At 52.4% G+C, this 19,222-nt stretch overlaps 4 protein-coding genes across 9 annotated transcripts in view; 3 read left to right on the forward strand and 1 right to left on the reverse strand.

The window, feature by feature from the left end:
- Positions 1 to 5,675, forward strand: part of MYRF (myelin regulatory factor) — a 63,039-nt gene extending 57,364 nt beyond the window's left edge. For all 6 annotated transcript variants that reach the window (XM_075755510.1, XM_075755514.1, XM_075755511.1 and 3 more), the window contains 4 exons: positions 298 to 372; positions 525 to 627; positions 1,192 to 1,266; positions 1,525 to 5,675. In XM_075755510.1, coding sequence (XP_075611625.1) covers positions 298 to 372; positions 525 to 627; positions 1,192 to 1,266; positions 1,525 to 1,611 — 340 coding nt within the window. In that variant the 3' untranslated portion in view covers positions 1,612 to 5,675. The remainder of the gene's footprint in view (positions 1 to 297; positions 373 to 524; positions 628 to 1,191; positions 1,267 to 1,524) is intronic.
- Positions 5,676 to 6,539: 864 nt separating this feature from the next.
- Positions 6,540 to 7,738, reverse strand: TMEM258 (transmembrane protein 258). The gene is given in 5 exon segments (XM_075755608.1): positions 6,540 to 6,686; positions 7,090 to 7,263; positions 7,357 to 7,466; positions 7,635 to 7,705; positions 7,708 to 7,738. Coding segments are annotated over 4 exon segments (339 nt in total). The 3' UTR covers positions 6,540 to 6,686; positions 7,090 to 7,136.
- A 52-nt stretch (positions 7,739 to 7,790) lies between these two features.
- On the forward strand, positions 7,791 to 10,971 carry FEN1 (flap structure-specific endonuclease 1). Its single transcript, XM_075755567.1, has 2 exons — positions 7,791 to 7,846; positions 8,880 to 10,971. Exon 2 carries the CDS (start codon positions 8,881 to 8,883, stop codon positions 10,021 to 10,023), a length of 1,143 nt encoding a protein of 380 aa, XP_075611682.1. The 5' UTR covers positions 7,791 to 7,846; position 8,880; the 3' UTR covers positions 10,024 to 10,971.
- Positions 10,972 to 15,003: 4,032 nt separating this feature from the next.
- On the forward strand, positions 15,004 to 16,460 carry LOC104641828 (olfactory receptor 5J3). The gene has a single exon (XM_010310585.2). It carries the CDS (start codon positions 15,059 to 15,061, stop codon positions 16,178 to 16,180), a length of 1,122 nt encoding a protein of 373 aa, XP_010308887.2. The 5' UTR covers positions 15,004 to 15,058; the 3' UTR covers positions 16,181 to 16,460.
- The last annotated feature ends 2,762 nt before the right edge of the window (positions 16,461 to 19,222 follow it).

Here is a 19,222-nt window from a genome sequence, read left to right on the forward strand (position 1 = left end):
CTTCGGTGGCGGCAGCACTGTGGGAGCTCCGGGGGCAGCGGCAGATGGGCAGCTCCTGGAGCTTTGGGCAGCTTTCTGCCATCATCCCAAGGCAGCGCGTGCTGCTCCTTGGGTAGAGGAGCTGAGGCTCTGAGTGCAGGAAGATTGCGTTTGGTGATGAGCTCATCCTCGGGAACTAGCCTGGGAAGCCCTCCCCTCCGAAGTCTCAGCCCAACAGAGACTTTGGGTCGTGTCCCGGCCATCTCACAGCCGCCTGAAATGCTGTGCTGAGGTCTAACGCTCGGTCTGTGTCCCTAGGACTGGAAACTTCACCTACCGCATCCCCGTCAACCAGCTCACAGCAGTCAACACCAACCTGACCCTGGAGATGAAGTGAGTGGGCAGGGTTCATCTCTGAGGTGTTTCGGTACCCCTGAAGTCGGCTGGATACTGTGCCACACGGCTGCGCTGTCTCCTGCCTGACCTGGGGAAGAGACGGCGGAGGCTGCTCCCGTCCGGGGTCTTACTGTGTCTTGTCTCCCCAGCTCCTCCTCCGCTGTGTCCATCTCCCTTTGTGGCCTTGTCTCCAGCGACCCTTGCCAGGATGCCGCGAGCACGAACAGCTCCACCGACGCCACAGACGCGCAGGTAGGGAGGGAGGGTACGGCTCACAAAATCCAGACATCCAAAGTGTCATCCCAGCACAACGCCGAGCTCTACAGAAGGGACTACGGCAGCCTGGAGGGCAGCGCAGGAGTTGCTGGAGGGAATTCACGCCCAGACGTAGCCGTACTCTGCACTGGCTAACGTCAGTGACCCTCAGACATCCCTGCCACCCCAGCAGGGAGGGGTCTGTAAACCTGACGCGTGTGATCGCTCCTATGAAATCATCCCACCCGACCCCTCCGCGTGAGCCCCGGGACTGTGGGGAAAGGACCAGGCTGTCAGCTGCCCCGAGGCGGCCTCGTGACGTCCCTTCGGGGGGGTTTCGCAGGTCTGCGTGTGCGGAGGCTCTTCTCACCCCTGAGTGCCTCCTTGCCCCTCTCCCTTGCTGACGCTGGCGAGGTTGCTCCTCCACTCGACAGCGCAGAGTTGTGTGGTTCCTTGCCGGAGTCCTGGAGAACATCATCCCCTGGGAGAACATCCCCTGGGAGAACATCCCCTGATGCTCAGCCCCGATCTCATCCCAGCTATTCCCTTTTTCCTCCCCAGGAAACAACGCACCGTTGGCCTCTGGTGATGATGTCTTTCCAGGAGTTTACCTACCACTTCAGAGTAGCACAGCCGGTGAGTACCAGCAGCTCCTTCATCCTTGCCCTTGTCTGGGGGTGAGCAGAAGGAGAGCCGTGGGACCACGGCAGGTTTAGCGGCCACGTTGTGCAGAGAGCCTTCCACAGCCCTCTCCGTCCTGGCTGTTGCCTCCCCCAGTTACTTGGGTAGCGGGGGTATGATTTTTCCCTGCCCCAGCACATATTTCATGCACATTCCCCCCCTCAGAGCATTCGTCCTGCCCGTCTGTAAGCTCTTTTTCTCGCTCTCTCGCAGGGCCGAGCCAACTGCAGCACTGCTCCCGAGCAGATGGGACACCTTTTCACTGACTATTATTTTCAGTTTTACTGGCTCTGTGAGTGAGTCCTGGCAGCACCAGTGCCCTCTGGTTGGAGAGAGGAGGTGGACTGGTGACACTGGGGAGACTCCTGTACACCCTCCTCCGCTAGCCCCCAGCCCCACCTTACCCCCGTCTCCGGCGTGGGGCTGGTTTGGTTGTGGCTGGTGACGCAGGCACTGAAGCCCAGCACACGCAGAACATCGGACCTAAGCCGCAGGAACACGACCAGCCCTGTGGTACCTCCTGGCTTCACCTCTCGCCGACTCCCACCATCCCACGCCGCCCCAAACGTCTCTCTCCTTCCCTTATGGGGACGTTTGCGTCCTCCGCCGCTTCTCCCTCCCCTCGCAACACTGGATTTTAAAACATTACACTGGACTGAAGGTGGACGGGTCTGCCACATCCCAGAGCGCGGATGGGTGCTCCATCCCGTACTGGCCCAGTGGTCCCGGACGCGCCACATCGGTTCTTCACAACACTGGAAATGCTCAACACTGGAGCCCTTTCCAAGAGCGAAACGCTGGAGTTTGGCCTGGAAAGGAAGGCTGTGCCTGGACGTACTGGAAGTCGTACACTGGAGTTGCTGTTCCTTCTAGTTGGCCCAGGGCCATCCCCCGCAGCCCCACTCCACAGACACCCCCCCGCCCCGGAGACCCCCAGGACCCGCAAACGGACTGTCCTCTGTGGACAACAAGAGAAGGTGCAGCTTCAACGTTAGCCCTGTCTGTCCCCCTCCTCGCCGTACTCTTAACTTTCACCGTATCCATGTCTGGATGGATGAACTCAAGAACCCCACTAAAGCTGCTGCTGAGGCTGTGCCCAGGCCAGACCATGCGTGGGGACACTTGCCATCAACCCATGGGAGAAAAATTACCGTGAGTCACCTGCATGAAGTGTCGTGGGACCCGTATTGGGGGTTTTGGTTTGTTTTTTTTGTTTTGTTTTGGTTTTTTTTCATTTGGCAGCAGCGTGTGTGGAGCTGCCTGGTCGGCTCTCAAGTCAACGCAGCCACCTCTGCCCAGATGTGCCACAGAAACCGCTGGCAAAGCCCGGTGCGCCCTGCAGAGGAAGGCTGGGTCGCCGGGGACGCGTGACGTGGCTTCACCGCACCCCCCGGCTAACGGATCTCTGCCAGGCACCGGAGAGGCTGGTGTCTGCCACGAAAAGGGGGAAATGGCAGCGACTGTGGGCTCTGGCTGTCACTGTTCACGGAAAGCAGTTATGTTGAGTGTATTTTGGGTATCTTACTGTTACAAGATCTTAACTTGCTAAACTACTGAATTTTTTTTTTTTTTTTAAGCTGTATAAAAATGGGTCTCTTAATTCTGTCCCTGTTGAGCTACGTGTGTCTCACATAGGAAACCAAAGGGGGGGGTCACTGCTGAGCTCCACGGGAAAGCTCGGCTGCTACGGCGGTGCTGGGACATGTTTGACCAGCGCACGCATCCTCCTCCCCGTCCTGCTCCGGCACCTCTTGCTAAAGGAGGAGACGTCCGCGTTCCTGGAGGCCGAGCCACCACCAGGTTCTTACGTCCGAGACGCGTTTCTCTAAAGAAACAGCAGCCACCGCTGGGGAAGGGCGGTGAGGGGGAAACGCCGCTCAGCAGACCTGAAGCGCGCTCTAAAGCCGGCTTCAGAGACGAGCTCACCTTACCCCTTGTGGCCCCGGCACCGGGCGTAGGCAACTCCAACCAAATCGGCTTTGGGAAGCTGTGTCAGGCTCCGGCTGCTGCGTTTTGTTGCCTTCGGCAAGGACAGATGCAGCAATCCCTTTGCCAGCTGCGAGCCGTGTCGTTACCAGCGCTGGGGAGCGCGTGGCTGGCGCTGCTGCTCCGGAGAAACAAGCTGCAAAGAGGTTTCGGGGTTTTTAATTCAGATAGAGAAGCGGTTCCTGCGCGCATCTCGTGGGACCCTATGCGGCCTTCCCCCCACCAGTCTGGGGAGCAGTTTTATCTCCTGTCACCCATCTCAGAACTTCTTTCTGAGCCTGTCCCAACAAAGCAGCCGTAGCCCTGCGATTCCTGGCGACATCGCTAGCAGTCGGCGTCTCTGCCACCAAAGGACCCGGCTTTATTATTTGCAGGGTGGTTTCAAGGTCAAGTCTTCATTCCTACCGTATGCCTACAGGCAGCAAACGCTGAGCTATACGTTGGTGACACTCTCCAGTTCCTAGAAGCCTGGGCAGGCAGGAACCGGTGGGTGAGCTGGGGACTGCTGGGCAGCCAAGCAGGAGCGAAGCTGGGGACTACCCGACTTTGGGGAGCTCAGCGGGAAAGCAAGAGGTCCCAAGGCTTGGGAGCGCCTGCGCACAAACAGGTCAGCTCCATGCTCAGCAGGATTCTCTGCTTCTGCCTGCAGTTGGGAAGGAAACCTTCCAACGTAGCTCTCTGGAGAGGCTGCTCAGCGTTCTACCTTCCACCTGCCCTCAGGTTTTGGTTTTTTTTTTGCTTGGCCTTAAACTGGGAAGTTACTTTTTTTTGGCAGCTTTTATTCTCCACTTGGCAATCAGTGGCCCGGTCTGGCAAGTCCTTACCCAGGTGAGTGATGCCACGTGCTCTTCGACGTCTGTGCAGCCAAGACGTAGCCTTCTCAGACCTTCTCTTTTCCCTTGGATTGCCGAGCTGGGCTGAATGCCTGTGCGCTCGTTTAGCGCTTGAAGAGGTAACGGGCGATTTTGTGAGGTCAGAGCTGACAGCACTGCCTGCATCACCACCGCCAATCCACCCCCTCGCTGCCCATCCCGGCTGAGCTCAGCCGAGACCCACGAGTACATCTCGCCCCGCTGCGGAGAAAAACCGTTCCTGGAGGGGAAGGAATCAATCAATCACTAGAATTGTGCTAGAAGTGGTGGCCCAAGATGAGCTGGAGTCTCTCGGGCGTCCCCGCGACACTTAGCCAGGGGGTTTACGGGGCCCCTCGCAACCCAAGTGCCTAAGGGCTACGGAAGCATCTCTAGTGCCTTTTTTCTGCTGACAGCACCGCACGAGGGAACGGTGGTTTCCCACCCGTGTGTAAAATGCCGTGTGCCTCAAAAAAAAAAAAAAAAAAAAACAAAACAAAAAACCACCCCCAAAATGGTGGCCAGTTAGCTGAGATGAGGCAACATCTTAAGAGTGCAACGGCCAGCCCTACCCACCTACAGCTGTTTCGCAGCGGAGCAGCGCCGGGCTGACAGCAATCCCTGGTCTCAAAAGAGGAGAGGGAGTCAGAATGCATTTTTTTTTTTTTTTTAGCGCCTTATAGCGCAAATAGCGTCTTTTGTTTTAATGTGTATCACAAAGCGTACGCCAGTTCCACCAGCCGCTGCGCAGCAAGGCAGAAACGAGCTCAAAAAGGGGATTGTAATTTTGTTAAAGGGTCACGGGATTGCCTCTAAGCCCGCAGAAACGGCTGTTTGCATAGAGTCCCCCGCCCCAAGGTGTCTCTGCCCTAACTGAAGATGTGTTCCCCATCCCCAATCAGTAACAAGAGAGTTAACAATCAGGCCTTTCCCTGCACGGGACGGAGGGAGCTCTGAGCCGACGTCTCCAGCCGTACATTTTGGGGGAAAAAATCCTCTCTTTCCGCTGGAAACTAAACGCTTCATCTCTCTAGACATTCTTAGCAGGAAGGAAGACAAGTGTGGAAACGAGGCCGCTTGTCAAAGTTTGGCTGTTTCGGAGTTTGTTTCTAAAGCAAATTCACAAACATTCTGTCCTACTGTTAGAGCTTAAAGCCTGTAAATAGAGACTATGCCATCACTGCAAGAATTAAGAAAAAAGAAAAAAAAAAAAAGCAAAAGTAAAGCACTAATTTGTTTGGTTTAAATGTTGCTGTCACAGCTTTAATCACTGTATATTGCCAGCAAGTTTGTAGAGTTGCATTCTTAGCAGGTATTATTGATTATCGGTTTTTATTTGTGGGGAACAAACGTGGTTTCCCTCCTTTCTTTCTGATTTATATTTATATTTTGCTGAATTTGAGTGCTGAGTCTCCAGATTCCCCACTTTTTTTTTGTTTGTTTGTTCGTTTGGCTTATTTAGACTTTGTTTTATGCTGGAGGTAAATATGCCCATATAAATAAATATATAAATACTGCTTTGTATCCAAGGACGGCTCCTCGCGCATTCCTCCCTTGCTATGAAATACCAACAGTCTTTCAGTTCAGTAGTTAGTTAGAAAACTGCTTCCCACAAGACAGAAGTATTGCTAATTAACAATGGTGGTGGTAATTAAGGCGAGTTTCCAGACACATCCAAGTCAGGGTGAGAACATCCCCAGCCTCTGGCTGCTCCCTGCTCTGCACTGTGCTTTTCCACGGGTTATCAAAAAGAGCTCTCGTCGCTCAGGGCCAGATCCGGAGGCATGCAAGAGCATCTGCAGGGGGAAAGCTTCCTTCCCAAGCAAGAAATTAGGGCTTTAAATCTCTAAGCTACCTGCTGAATTTCTTTGAAATCTAATTGCTTTGAAAGCTGGGCTACAAATCCAAAGCTACCTATAAAATTAGTTAAGCATGCTGTAAATGAACTCCTCTTTTTTTAGAGACAAGGCAGTTAATTCACTATTTAATTGAAGGGCACATCCAGCTACAAGATTGTCCTGTCCTGTCCTGTCCTTCTCAACCTCTCAACCATCAGCTTCGCGAGGGGCCGCGAGCGCTGCCGAGGCACAAAGCTGCTGGCTCAGGATGAGAACTGGCCTTGCAGAAAGAGGGCGAGGGGACGCGATGGTACCGAAGGTCGAGCGATATAAAAGCAGGCTTAGGAAGAAGGAGGAAGCAGTTATTTTCTAGAGTCTAGCTGTGCTAGGGCACAAAGAGGCACTGGAACGCTTCTGGGCATACACAGCCATGCATATGCAAAATGTGAGGCTCATCCCAAGGTATGTGGATCTTGTGCCGATATCAAACTGTTTTGGAAATGCCAGGTAAAAAAAACCCCAACTATCTAAAAGATAAACCATGAGTCCAAAGGCAGGTGCATCACAGAGCCAGCTTTATTCAGGTTTGGTTTGTTGTGCTGGCAGAAGTCACTTGACAGGAGCACAGTCCACACCTGATACGGGCTTTGTTGTTGAAGTATAAAAGAAATACAAAAAGAGGTTCTGCAGGGCTTCCCACCTAGAACCAAACAAGAGATGGAGGAGGTCAGCGAGACAACGTTCCCCAGGGCCGGACTCTGCTGCTCCTAAAGCCACAGAGCAAAGGACAGCACCCAGCACACACAATTCCCACCGTCTCGAACGGGGATGGACCCCAGTTCCGCCCACGGTTAAGCGCTGGGCACAGAAACACCCTCCGGCTTAGTTACCCAAGGGCTGGCGCGCAGCTCGGCGTAGCTGCCGCGCGTAAGCCCAAAGGCCGCCGCTGGGATGCCGAGGGCGCAGCCTTTCGTGCGTCCTGACTTTGTCCCTGAAGAAAGGCGGGTTTTGGAAAGCTCAGCCATCACAGGGCCACATTTCCAAGACCCCCCCCCCACCACCATCCCAAAACACACAGAGCAGTAAGGCACCAGGGAGCTTACGGCCGTTGGGATGCGCAGGGCGGTACCGGAGCTCCTCCGCCCGGGCCTCAGACGTAGATACCGACCCAGAGCAGGAGGAAGAGGACGCCGAAACCCATGAAGAGCGAGGCCACCAGCGAGATCAACAGCTCCTTGTAGATGTCCCGCGTGTACTTGGTAGAAGTCACCTCGTAGCTGCAGCCCGGGGGTTAAGGGGATAACGGAGGCAGAGCGAGGTGAGGGCCCCCCCGCCCGCTCCCCCACCCCCGCCTCCAGCCCCGGGGATACACGAAGAACCAGGCGGTGAAGAACATGCCGATGGCCAGCAGCACCACGGTGAGGTGCGGGAAGACGGCCGGGTTCACCGGGCTGGTGTATCTGCTCATCGCCTCCAGCTCCTGCGGAGACACGGCCAAGGTGAGCGGCACCGCCGGGAAACGGGACGGCGCTGGGCCGGGACCGGCTCCCGGCACGAGTCCCGGATCCCAGTCGCGGCTCCCGGCCCGAGTCCCGGCCCCCGGCCCCTGACCGCAGCCCCGGTCCCCAGTCGCGGCCCCGGCCCTCACCATGTCGCCCAGGCCCCGGTTCCCGCTCCGCTCCGACACGTCGCCTTCGCTCCCGCCGCTGCCCGCCCTTACCGGAAACGGAAGGGAGAGCTGGAGCGGGGCATGCCGGGATGGGTGGGCGGGGCGAGCTGGAGCCGCTCGCTATTGGCTGCGCCGGCTCCCGGCAGGCATTGCGGTGGAGCGCGGGAGCGGTGGCGGGCTCCAGCTGCGGGGTAATGGCGGCTGGAGAGGCTGAGGGGGGCCCGGGGGGGGGGGGGATAACGGCGGCTGGAGAGGCTGAGGGGGGCCCGGGGGGGGGGGATAACGGCGGCTGGAGAGGCTGAGGGGGGCCCGGGGGGGATAACGGCGGCTGGAGAGGCTGAGGGGGGCCCGGGGGGGGAGAACGGCGGCTGGAGAGGCTGAGGGGGGCCCGGGGGGGGAGAACGGCGGCTGGAGAGGCTGAGGGGGGCCCGGGGGGGGGATAACGGCGGCTGGAGAGGCTGAGGGGGGCCCGGGGGGGGATAACGGCGGCTGGAGGCTGAGGGGGGCCCGGGGAGGGGAATAATGGCGGCTGGGGAAGGTATCGGTGGCTGAGGCGGGCCTAGGGGGGGAATAGTGGCGGCTGGGGGAGGCTGAGACGAGAAGGGGGTGCATAATGGCGGCTGGGGCGGGTATCTGCGGGCCGGGAGAGGCCGCAGCGGAAAGGGAGGGTAGCGGGGAGGTCGCGATGAGGAGAGGAGGATAATGGTGGGGCCTGAGGGAGGTCGGGAGAGGCTGAGGCGGGAATAGAGGAATAACGGAAGAGGGGCAAGTAATGGCGTGCTTAAAGCAGGAAGAGGGGTTACCGGCAGGCCTGGGGAGTCTGCGGCCCGGAGAAGTAACGGTGGAGCTGGGAAGCAGGGAGGTGGGAATGGGGATGGGCAACGGGGTCTGGATGGTTATAACGGTGGGGCTGGGGGAGGGTGAGGCATGACAGGGAGAGGGGCTGAGGTAGGAAGAGGGGTAACGGTGGGCCTAGGCAGGGGGGATAGTGGTACGCTGGGGAGGCTGAGGTGGGGGCGCAGTGGTGGGTAGGGGGCTAATGGTGGGCTGAGGCTGCAGCCCATGGGGTACTGGTTTGCAGGGGAAGCAGCCACCTCCCTTTGGTCCCCCTGCTTAGGTGGTAGACCACCCCCACAGCCCAGCTGTTAACCCCCAGCTCCCCCCAGGACCGTGTGTGTGTGTGTGCAGAGGCTGATCCCAGCATCCCCTTTTCTGTCCCCCCAGGATGGGAATCCACGGCCTGGCCAAGCTGATTGCCGACGTGGCTCCTGGCGCCATCCGGGAGAATGACATCAAATCTTACTTTGGACGGAAGGTCGCTATAGATGCGTCCATGAGCATCTACCAGTTCCTGATCGCAGTGCGGCAGGGAGCTGAAGTCCTTCAGAACGAGGAGGGCGAGACCACAAGCCACCTGATGGGCATGTTCTACCGGACCATCCGCATGGTGGAGAACGGCATCAAACCGGTTTACGTCTTTGACGGCAAGCCCCCGCAGCTGAAATCGGGGGAGCTGGCAAAGCGGACTGAGCGGCGGGCTGAGGCCGAGAAACACCTGCAGGAGGCTCAGGAAGCCGGAGAGGAGAACAACATTGAGAAGTACAGCAAGAGGTTGGTCAAGGTGACCCAGCAGCACACTGATGAGTGCAAGAAGTTACTAACGCTGATGGGCATCCCCTATGTGGAGGCGCCGGGGGAGGCCGAAGCCAGCTGCGCTACCTTGGTGAAGGCTGGGAAGGTCTACGCGGCCGCCACGGAAGATATGGATTGCCTGACCTTCGGCAGTCCCGTACTGATGCGGCATCTTACTGCCAGCGAGACGAAGAAGCTGCCCATCCAGGAGTTCCACCTGAATCGTATTCTGCAGGATCTAGACCTGACCTGGGAACAGTTTGTGGATCTGTGTATCCTCCTGGGCTGCGACTACTGCGAGAGCATCCGTGGCATTGGGCCCAAGCGTGCCATCGAGCTCATCAAGGAGCACAAAACCATTGAGAAGATCGTTCAGCAGATAGACACCAAGAAGTACCCTTTGCCTGAGAACTGGTTGCACAAAGAGGCCCAGAAGCTCTTTCTAGAGCCTGATGTGGTCAACCCCGACGCCGTTGAGCTCAAGTGGACCGAGCCGAATGAAGAGCAGCTCGTCCAGTTCATGTGTGGAGAGAAACAGTTCAACGAAGAGCGGATCCGCAACGGGGTGAAAAGGCTGAGCAAAAGCCGTCAGGGCAGCACGCAGGGCCGGCTGGACGACTTCTTCAAGGTGACGGGCTCCATCACGTCAGCCAAGCGCAAAGAGCCGGAGACCAAGGGGTCAGCAAAGAAGAAAGCCAAGACCAACAACACCACAAAGACCAAAAAAGGAAAGTAGCCAGGCTGGCCGGCCACAAACCCCTGGGATTGGTTTTTTTTTTAATGCTCAACCAGGAATTTTAGGCTAATAACAAACGGTCGTCTTTCTGTCCTGCGTGTTAGTGCTAGGAAGGATGCTGCTAAAGTGCTTCCCAACAAAGGCTAGGTTAGTGAATCAGGTAAGCGTCTTCCTGCGCAGCAGTAGTAACATATGAGGAGAGCAGAGAGCTGGAAGCAGCAAGAGGGAGCTGGGGCCGGAGGAACCGGGGAGTTGCATTCAGCAGTTTAGTGGCAGCGTTCATTCGTTCAAGCCTTTTGCAGAGGAGGCCACAGGGATTGGAGGTGATACCCAGGCTGTGGAGGTAAAGGGAGGTGCTGATCACAAACACTTTTTATTTTAAGAAATAAAAAGTTGTTGAACAGGGTACAAATGACAAAAAGATTTCCGTCTGACAATCCATCCAAAAAGAGGTAGGTGCAAGCAGCAGAGGCTGAAGGAGAAACCAGGGGGATGTGAATGGAAGGCAAGCTGGAATTGGGAAGGGGACTTGAAATAATGAGGGAAACTTCTCCCTGTAATGAGGATTGGGTATAGGTTCTTCCTTCCCTTACTGCAGTGGCTTTTCTTTGGTTGTAATCCCGATTCCAGCAAAGTTCTGCCCCGCGCTCGTTCCATAAACCAAGGATGAGCTGAGACTGCAGCTCTCCAAGTCTGAGTTTTGCTCCTAGGTTCTGTTTTATGTTTAAAAAGGAAAAAAAAAGTCAATAAACCTAAAATGGAAACCTGTTCACTCCCTGATTTCATGAGGTATCCTTCCATGTTGTACACACAGAGACAGGTCCCAGGCTAAGAAGAAAAATGGTAGTGCCTCAGTTTTTTCCCTTATTTTATTTTATTCTGTATTTTGCATAGTCTTGTCAAAGCAATGTGCTGAGTTTTGTTTTCGGAATAAAATTTCTACGCAAATACGATGTTTCTCATTCTCTGGAGGGGTGGTTTGAACCTTGTTGCTGAAGGCGACACAGGTGAGGAAAAAAAAAATCCCAGTTTTAGAGGGAAACCTCTTTGTAGGAGCAGCCAACAAATCAAGCAGGGGCTTGAATACAGAAAATGCGAGTTTTAATCCTGGTGTTAACAGTGGCTTTTGGATGCTTCATAGATATCAAAGATCTTCAAAGGTCTGTGGGTCAGCTTTCTCCCAGGTTCTAAAATAAGAAGTTGGGCTTGTTTCACAGGGGAATTCTATTAATGTTGCTAAAATAATCCTGATTTTTAAGGTACCTCAGGAATTTTCTTAACTGTAGTGTGAGGAACGGCAGCAGCACATAGAGCTTCTCACCTTGGGATGTCCTGCCTGGCCACAACTTGCCATGCGTGTGGGAAGGGGCACCCAGAGCAGAGCACCCAAAACTTGCAAGTCTGCTTCTCTGATCTGGTTGTTCTCACAGGGTCTGGGCTTAACCTTAATTCCAAGCCTTAAACTAGAGATACTTTGGCAAGACAAAGCCTGGATGCTTCAAACAGGGGCACCTGTGGCCGCTGTGCTTTGAGGTGGACATCTGTGCTCAGTGTAAGCAACTTCTAAATGTATTTTATGATACACAGTAGACTATCTGCATTTCAAATGATGAAGATGCTGAACACATTTGAAGAGATAGGTATGTGCAGAAAGCTATCGGTGAAGATTGATTGAAATATGTTTTTCTCTGATGTTGCTAAGATCCCTGTTACCTGGTGTTCACCTGGGAGTCAGAGTGGTTCAGACATTTTATCTACTCAATTTCATTACTTAATTACGCTATTTCATTTCAAAATGAAGTAAAGACAAAAAACTGGGATTGTGTTTTCTTGATGTGTATTCTCTTAAATGTTTCAGTCCATAATTTGTCCTAACAGGAGCTTCTTAATTAAATATTCCTATTTTATCTGTGAACCCCTTCATTGTGTAAGGTGCAATGAAGTGTTTTTGTGATGAGGGAATGAAAGATCATTGAAATATGTATATATACGTGGAAGAGTCAAGCAAATGCTTATAGCAAGGGAGTAACTAAGCAGCAGGAAAAAGAGACTGCAAACCTACTGCCTTCCCCCCGCCCCTGGTCTCCACAGCTGGTTGCAGGGTCCTCCAGCCTGCCCGCCTCTAAACAGCGTTTAGTTTATCACGTCATTGCAATGCCCAGCGTAGTTCAAGGAATGAGACGAACGATGAAACGTTTCTAAGGAAGTTTAACTGCCTTTTCACCTACCTTTCGTCTATTTAAAGGATCAATGTTAGTTTGCTGCCCACCATTTTGTCAAGGGATGCACACCAGAAGCAACCTTTAAATGATTATAATTGCTCTAATGAACCTCAGGTACAATCCGTTCCAAACCCTGGCATCCCATTAAACATGACTTGCACACTCGTGGGGCTTCTTTCCCGCCCGTGCCTCAGCACAGATGGAAGTTCCCCCTTTCCATATCAGCGCCGAGCAGAGGAAGGTTAATGAGCCTCACGTGGTGGGGGCCAGGGCCCGAGCCCAAACTCCTCCCCGACTCTTCTGAGAGTTTGTAATGATCCCCTCCGTGGCTGGCGTGAAGCTCTTTCCCTTCCTTCAGGGATTTTTTTTAATCCATGAGGGTCAAAGCAGTAAATAAACCCAGAAGCTGTCCCGCTGCACGCGCCCTTTGGGACAGCATCGCCGCCCACGCTGGTCAAAAGGCAGGTGCCACACTGCCGTGTTACCTGGTCTCACTTCGAGTGTCCTGTCTGCAAAGTGCCACCTCCCTCCTCCTGGGGCATCGGGGTGATTTGAAGACTGGAGGAAAACGAAACGCGTTTCTTCTTTCTGCCTCAGGACGACGTGTGCGTATTGTCTGAAGATGCAGCCGGATGCCGGCTCAGAATGACACAGGAAAGCGGGATTGTAGGCTCAGGCTTCAAACCTAGAGTAAGATTAAACCCCACAAGTTTACCGATTCAGGGAAAACTCCTTAGCGAAATATACTTTAACTGTATATTTTCCATATGTCTGCATTTCCAGGCCTTATCTTCAGGCTTTCTAAGTATGTGTCACCATCTCATTGTGATAAAACCAAGAAAAACATTTGAAAAGCTGCTCTTCTGCCCTGGGCGTGGATAACAGGGAAGGCAGCTGGGAGACAAGAGCAGGACTGTGCTCTGCAGCAGCACAGAAAGACCCCGGGAGCTGGGAGCGTTACGCAGGGCTCAGCCCGTGAGGAAACCTTCATTGCTTTTTCTCTAGGAAGAATAAAAATGTGCTGCAGAGCCTACAGCAACCTTCTGGCCACGCTGCAATATTAGTCTTCATTTACAGACGGCGAGAGCTTGGTCCCAGCGGTAGGGTTGGGTGGATTTGTTACAGATTTTTTTGTATGTGAGGATGTTTGTGTTCTCAAAATAATATTCACTGAGTGGAAGGGAAAAGCAGCTGCAGCCAAAAGCTGGAAATATCCTCCCAGCTATTGTGGTACCTTGGAACCTTATAAATATTTGTAAAGTGAAAACTGTCTGTTACAGAAATAAAAGTAAGAATCTGGTTTTGTACCAGGCGAGTGGAGCGCGGTGATGTCTCTCAAACCTGAGCAAGCCACCCTGATGGGAACCGCTAAAACCAAGACTGAAGACTAAGTAACACGTTCACCGCTTGCCTGGTGCATGAGCAGAACTGCCAGGCGTCGCCCACGCATCCTTCCCCGCTCCGGGACGGCGTGCTCTAAGGGAAACACCAGCCCGCTCCGGTTCGGTACATCCAAAAAAAAAAATGTCTTTGAAAAAAAAAATCAGGAGACAGCTGAGCATTTGGTCCTGATGTTGCAGAGAAATAGTTTATCCTCTCCCCCCTGCTGCTGAAGGGGGGGGGGGGGGGAATTGCAGGGATGATCCATGTGGGAGAGATTTTACTGATGTGGTGGCACACAGGTTTGCTTCGTGGAGCTCAAAGTCCTCTTTCCCTGCTGTTTATCTCAGGTCCCACACCATCACCTGCCTGCCTTGTAGTTAGTTCATTCTTATTTTCACTACCAGGTCTTTTTTTTCCTTTTTTAACCTTACATTTTTCTCTTCTAAACAAATATTTCCACTGCTTTGTAGTGGTGTTATATTTAGTTAATACCAGTAGCACCATTTATGCCAGAAGCAAGTAATTAAGGTGTGTGAAGGATTCCTAACATCTGCTAAAAAGGGTGAGTAACTGGGACTGGAGGGGCTTGATTAGGAAAAAATACTGTGTGCAAGGTGGTGTGTGGTTTGGAAATGAAGGCACCGGTTTTCTTTCTGCTATATGGAGCCTTCTGATAAGCGATTATTATTTTTTTTCCTCCTAAATTTCCATGAATACAGCTAACAGCTTTCTGTTCCATCTATAACCCACTACGTCCAATTCATTCCTTAGTCTCACAATTGCAAAGAGCAGCCTGAAAATGCCTTCCTTCCCTACCTTGAATAGAGAAAAACATAAAAAAAAACCCCTTATATCTACTCCAGTTCAATCAAATGTAATAAATCCCTGTTCTGCCATGATTTGCTGCGCTTGGAGGGGGGGTGGGGGAAGATATTTCCTTCGGTGCAGGAACCTGACCAGGAGTATCGACAGAAATGTGGCAGCTCAGCCTGTTCTTGTTATCCGGCACAGGATTTTCGGTCCCAGGCTGCCGAGGGACCCTCCCAAGGCTCCGGCAGGTCACTCGCCGCGTTGGTTTGGCAGCTGGGGAGCCAGCAAAGCTGATCCGAGGGGGGCACCGGCGCATTCGGGGCTCCCAGGGGCGTCCTCGCTCAGGCGTATTCAGGTTTCTCATGGGGAAAATTAAATCCATTCCCCTTTTCTGCCTCCTATTCTAATGAAATGAGATGAAGTTTGCAAATTCTTTGCTCCTTCTCCAGTTTTAAATCATTCAGTATTTTTTGTGGGTTTTTTTTTTTTCTTTAAAAAAACCCCTAATTTTTTAATCCAGCCTCATGATTAAAGAGAATAAGGACAAAATACCATTTCTGAAAGGTTTTGAATGAGCCGCTCTGCCTGGGAGGATTTGCCGAGCACCTGAGCGCAGTTAGATGGTATCTCCAGTATCAAAGCTTTGTACTTTTAATGACGGGTCTAATAAAGCGCTTGCTGATAGCGGCACCACATGCTGCCGTTGTTCTTTCTCGCTTCACTCCGCTTCTCCTCCTTCCAGCAGGCACGCTGCTGGGAAGTACGGTGACATGGCTCAAGGCAATCGCACCGTAGTGACCCACTTCATCCTCCTAGGGCTGACGAGTGAGCCTAAGCTGCGGACTCTTCTCTTCGTGATCTTCTTAATGATTTATCTCATCACCCTGATGGGCAATCTCGGGCTGATGACATTGATCAAGACAAGCCCCCGCCTGCACACTCCCATGTACTTCTTCCTCTGCAATCTGTCTGTTGTCGATCTTTGCTACTCCTCCGTCTTTTCTCCAAAGCTGCTTATTGGCTTCTTGGTGGAAAAGAAAACTATTTCTTACGCCGCCTGCTTTGCCCAGCATTTCTTTTTCCTTGTGTTTGTGACCACAGAGGTGTTCTTGCTGGCTGTGATGGCATACGACCGCTACGTAGCCATTTGCAAGCCGCTGCTCTACGCTATCTCTATGCCCAAGAGCGTCTGCGTTCAGCTGGTGGCCGGGTCGTACGTTGGGGGAATTCTGAACTCGCTAATCCAAACGTGTTGCTTGCTGCCGTTGCCTTTTTGCGGCCCCAATGTCATCAATCATTACTTCTGCGACACTAACCCTCTGCTGAAGCTCACCTGCTCTGACGACCACCTCAACGAGCTTTTGCTTGTCACCTTCAACGGCACCATTTCCATGTCCGTGCTCTTCATCATCATCATCTCCTACGCGTACATCCTCTTCTCCATCCTGAGGATTAGGTCCAGCAAAGGAAGGCACAAAGCCTTCTCCACCTGTGCCTCCCACCTCCTGACCGTTACCTTGTTCTACGTGCCCGCGGGGCTGAGCCACATGCAACCAGGCTCCAAGTACTCACTGGAGATGGAGAAAGTCACCGCCGTGTTTTATACCCTCATCGTCCCTATGCTCAACCCTCTGATCTACAGCTTGAGGAACAAGGAGGTCAAGGACGCGCTTAGAAAAACCACAGCGAATAACATTTGTGCGAGTTGCCTGCTGACCAAACTGACCCCAGTCGGTCGATAAAACTCCTGCTGCTTCTCGTTTTGAACAGTCTTATGTCAGCCGTTGGGAGGACCAAGGAACCACGTGTATTTACAGAAGCAGGTACAGCAAGTTTTAAGCACGCTTTGAAATCTGCAGGCACTCAACGTTACCCAACGTCCTGTCGTTATGGGCCTCTGTAAACATTTCCGTGCCATCTTTTGTGGGAAATTATGCAATATCCTAGGAGGTGGTAAAAATAAGCTCGTAAGGGATTTCCCTCTTAAGCTTAGCTTCTTCAGAAGTTGCACTGATTCAAGCAGTGATTCCTCCAGAGGCGAGTTCAAGGAGGACTGGAGGCTTTTGGGGAAGTATATAAAAAAACCCCACCACCTCACTTTGGGCCAACTACAAGGAAGAAAAAAAATAAAATAAAAATCTCATTTGCTTCCAGGGGAATGCACCATGGCAAGGAAGGGAGGGGAGGTAGAGAGCACTGAGCTGGCAGAGGATGAGCGCTGTGATCTGACATCAGGAAGATGCTAAATCATTGAGGGACCAGAACATCCCAGCCTGGAGGCAGCATAGCTGCATCTGTGCTGAAAAACCTCCGCTGCTTTGCCTCCAGACCCAGAGGGGACCCCCACCCGAGCAGCTGGGGTGTCCTGCTGACCTCCCAGGCACTCTCAGCCCTGGGCTTTGCACGTCCAGCTCTGGCTTGTCTCTGCCTGTACCCAGCAGCGTAGCAGCGCTCTCAGCCACCCGCCTGGATCTCATCCTACACCTCGCTTCCTACAGCCGCAAAACGTCTAGCTCAGCCAAACAAGCTTGTTCCATGGGAGACACCTGCATCTCACATCTCTTTCAGGAGGAGCAGCAGCAGCTGGGAGTGGTATTTCCCCTTGTTGGCAAGGGGTTTAGCATGATCAAATATAACTAGCTAAAGAAGTAATTTTTTGCACACACACACACACCCCCCCCTTTTCATGTCAGGGCACAGTTGTAAATGATATTTCCCCCCCAAGACAGCCGTATAGCTGAGAAGGTACCACCGAGGGATGCTGCAGAATCTCATGGTCTCCAAAGCAGAGACAACTGACTGCAAGCTGTTAGAGACCTTGAGCAGTAAGAGCTGGGATGCCGGGTCCCCGTAGAGAGAACTGTCATTTAATGTTAATTTGCACATGACTGCATCTGAGTTAGTCCAGACATTGGTTTTTTTCATAGCTAAATTAAAAGATAAGTACTCATAGCACAGTTTTTGTTAGATGACCATAGAAATCATGACCTAAGTACACACACTCTGTTGTTATACCAATAATCCAAACTTTTTTTTTTGTTCAGATGTAAGAGTCAAATTATGGATACCCAATGTAGAGTAAAATAAAATCCCCCGGAGCACAAAGCCAAGCAGAGGCCATTTTTCTTAAGAGACAGACACAGAAAAAGGTGAGGGGGAGATCTTTATAACACCTACCTTCCATAACAGCCTGCTTTATCCACAGCTTGGACACTAGAAGGTCTTGTCTCACATAGTTTGTGCTATTTGCACAATGCAACATGGCTCAGGGAGCAGGGAGGACCAGTTACTCCCTGAGGGAAGGCAGACTGGGAGCTGAAGGAGGCCGTGACGCGGGGCACGGTCCCACAGCGCCCAAGCTCAGCAGCAGCTTCCATCCATAGCCCAGGGGAAACCAAGGGCCAAATTCAAGCCAGGGAAGCTGAAGAATGGACCAGGACCAGACCAAGCACAATTCTGAAAGTGGTTAAAGACCCAGGGCTGAGCTTAAATAGTGCCCCGAGCCCTGGGCAGAGGGTGTGGGTGGAGGTCCCAGGTGATGCTGGCCATGGCAATTACCACGGTAATGTCACAGGGAGAAGAGAACTGGGTTTTTTCCCCACCCAGTGCCCTAAACACAGCTACAGCACCGCATCCAGCCTCCCCTGATGCATCCCTGTGCACAGGGGATGGAAGGACGGAGCAGAAAGGAGCGATGATTTCCTTTGCTGTGTGTTAACGATTCTCGTCCCTCCTTCTGAGTTATACAGAATAAGGCACTTCAGAGGTCATGTTTCTCAGGGAAATTGTCCAAACGCCTCTACTTTTCATGAAAACTCCATCAGAAACTTTGATTAAAAGCTTTATAGCATTTCACTTCACGCCAGCTTAAAGCTGGTTTTAACTGGTTGCCATTGCAGTCATTCATTATTCATCAGAGAATAATGGGAAGACCACGGTTTACAAAGCTGCTTATTTTAAAATATAAAATTTATTCACTTTGTTGTTATGTATGTAAGCTACATGTTCTTCCAGAAATTGTATAGTTGGTTAAACATAAAAGGTGTGTCTCGATTAAATGTTAAAAATTCTTTGTCTACTGTTTTTGGTTGGACAGTAGCACATCTTCCACCTCAGCCGTGCTATGACCTAGAGTCATAACTCAGTCCAATTGCCACACGAGGCATGGACCTGTTACTGATCGTCCAATAAGGAAAAGATCAGCAGATGTAAAGACAACGTGTCCCAGGAAGATTTTGGTTGGGACACACTTCTGGCAACGTGCTAACGGATGTGTGCCCACCACAAGGCATTAGCTCCAAGTCCCCGGAGCCAACACCACGGCTTTGTCCTTGCTGATGGTTCTTCTATACATTGGCCAGAAACTGCGTCTGAGGTCGCAGCTGGACCTTCACCTGGATGGTGACATTCCACCCTGCTATCGCCGGGTCACTTACGATGGGTAAACGTACCCATTGTGTCAGGATCGCCTCCGGCAGTATCCTGCAAACCTCCTTAGCCCCTTCTTCTACAGACAACTCCTATTGGCCACTTGCAGCCTTTACGAAAGGGACCTCACTGATGCCTGTCTCAGCAAAACCTTTGTAAGAGCAGATTTAATAACGCTCCTAGAAAAATTCAGAGGGTCTGGGCCACTTTGCAGCTCTCCATATATCAGACTTTAACAGATCCCCAGTTCTTCAAGCTCGTTTGGGAAAAACGATTATCAAGAAGGCCATGGAAATATTAGTAATTGTTTGCCTCCGATTTGAGCATCCTTTTTGTGGGCAATGTTTTCATTTAAC

This window comes from Balearica regulorum, chromosome 5, assembly GCF_011004875.1.
Source record: "Balearica regulorum gibbericeps isolate bBalReg1 chromosome 5, bBalReg1.pri, whole genome shotgun sequence".
Classification (NCBI taxonomy): Eukaryota; Metazoa; Chordata; class Aves; order Gruiformes; family Gruidae; genus Balearica; species Balearica regulorum.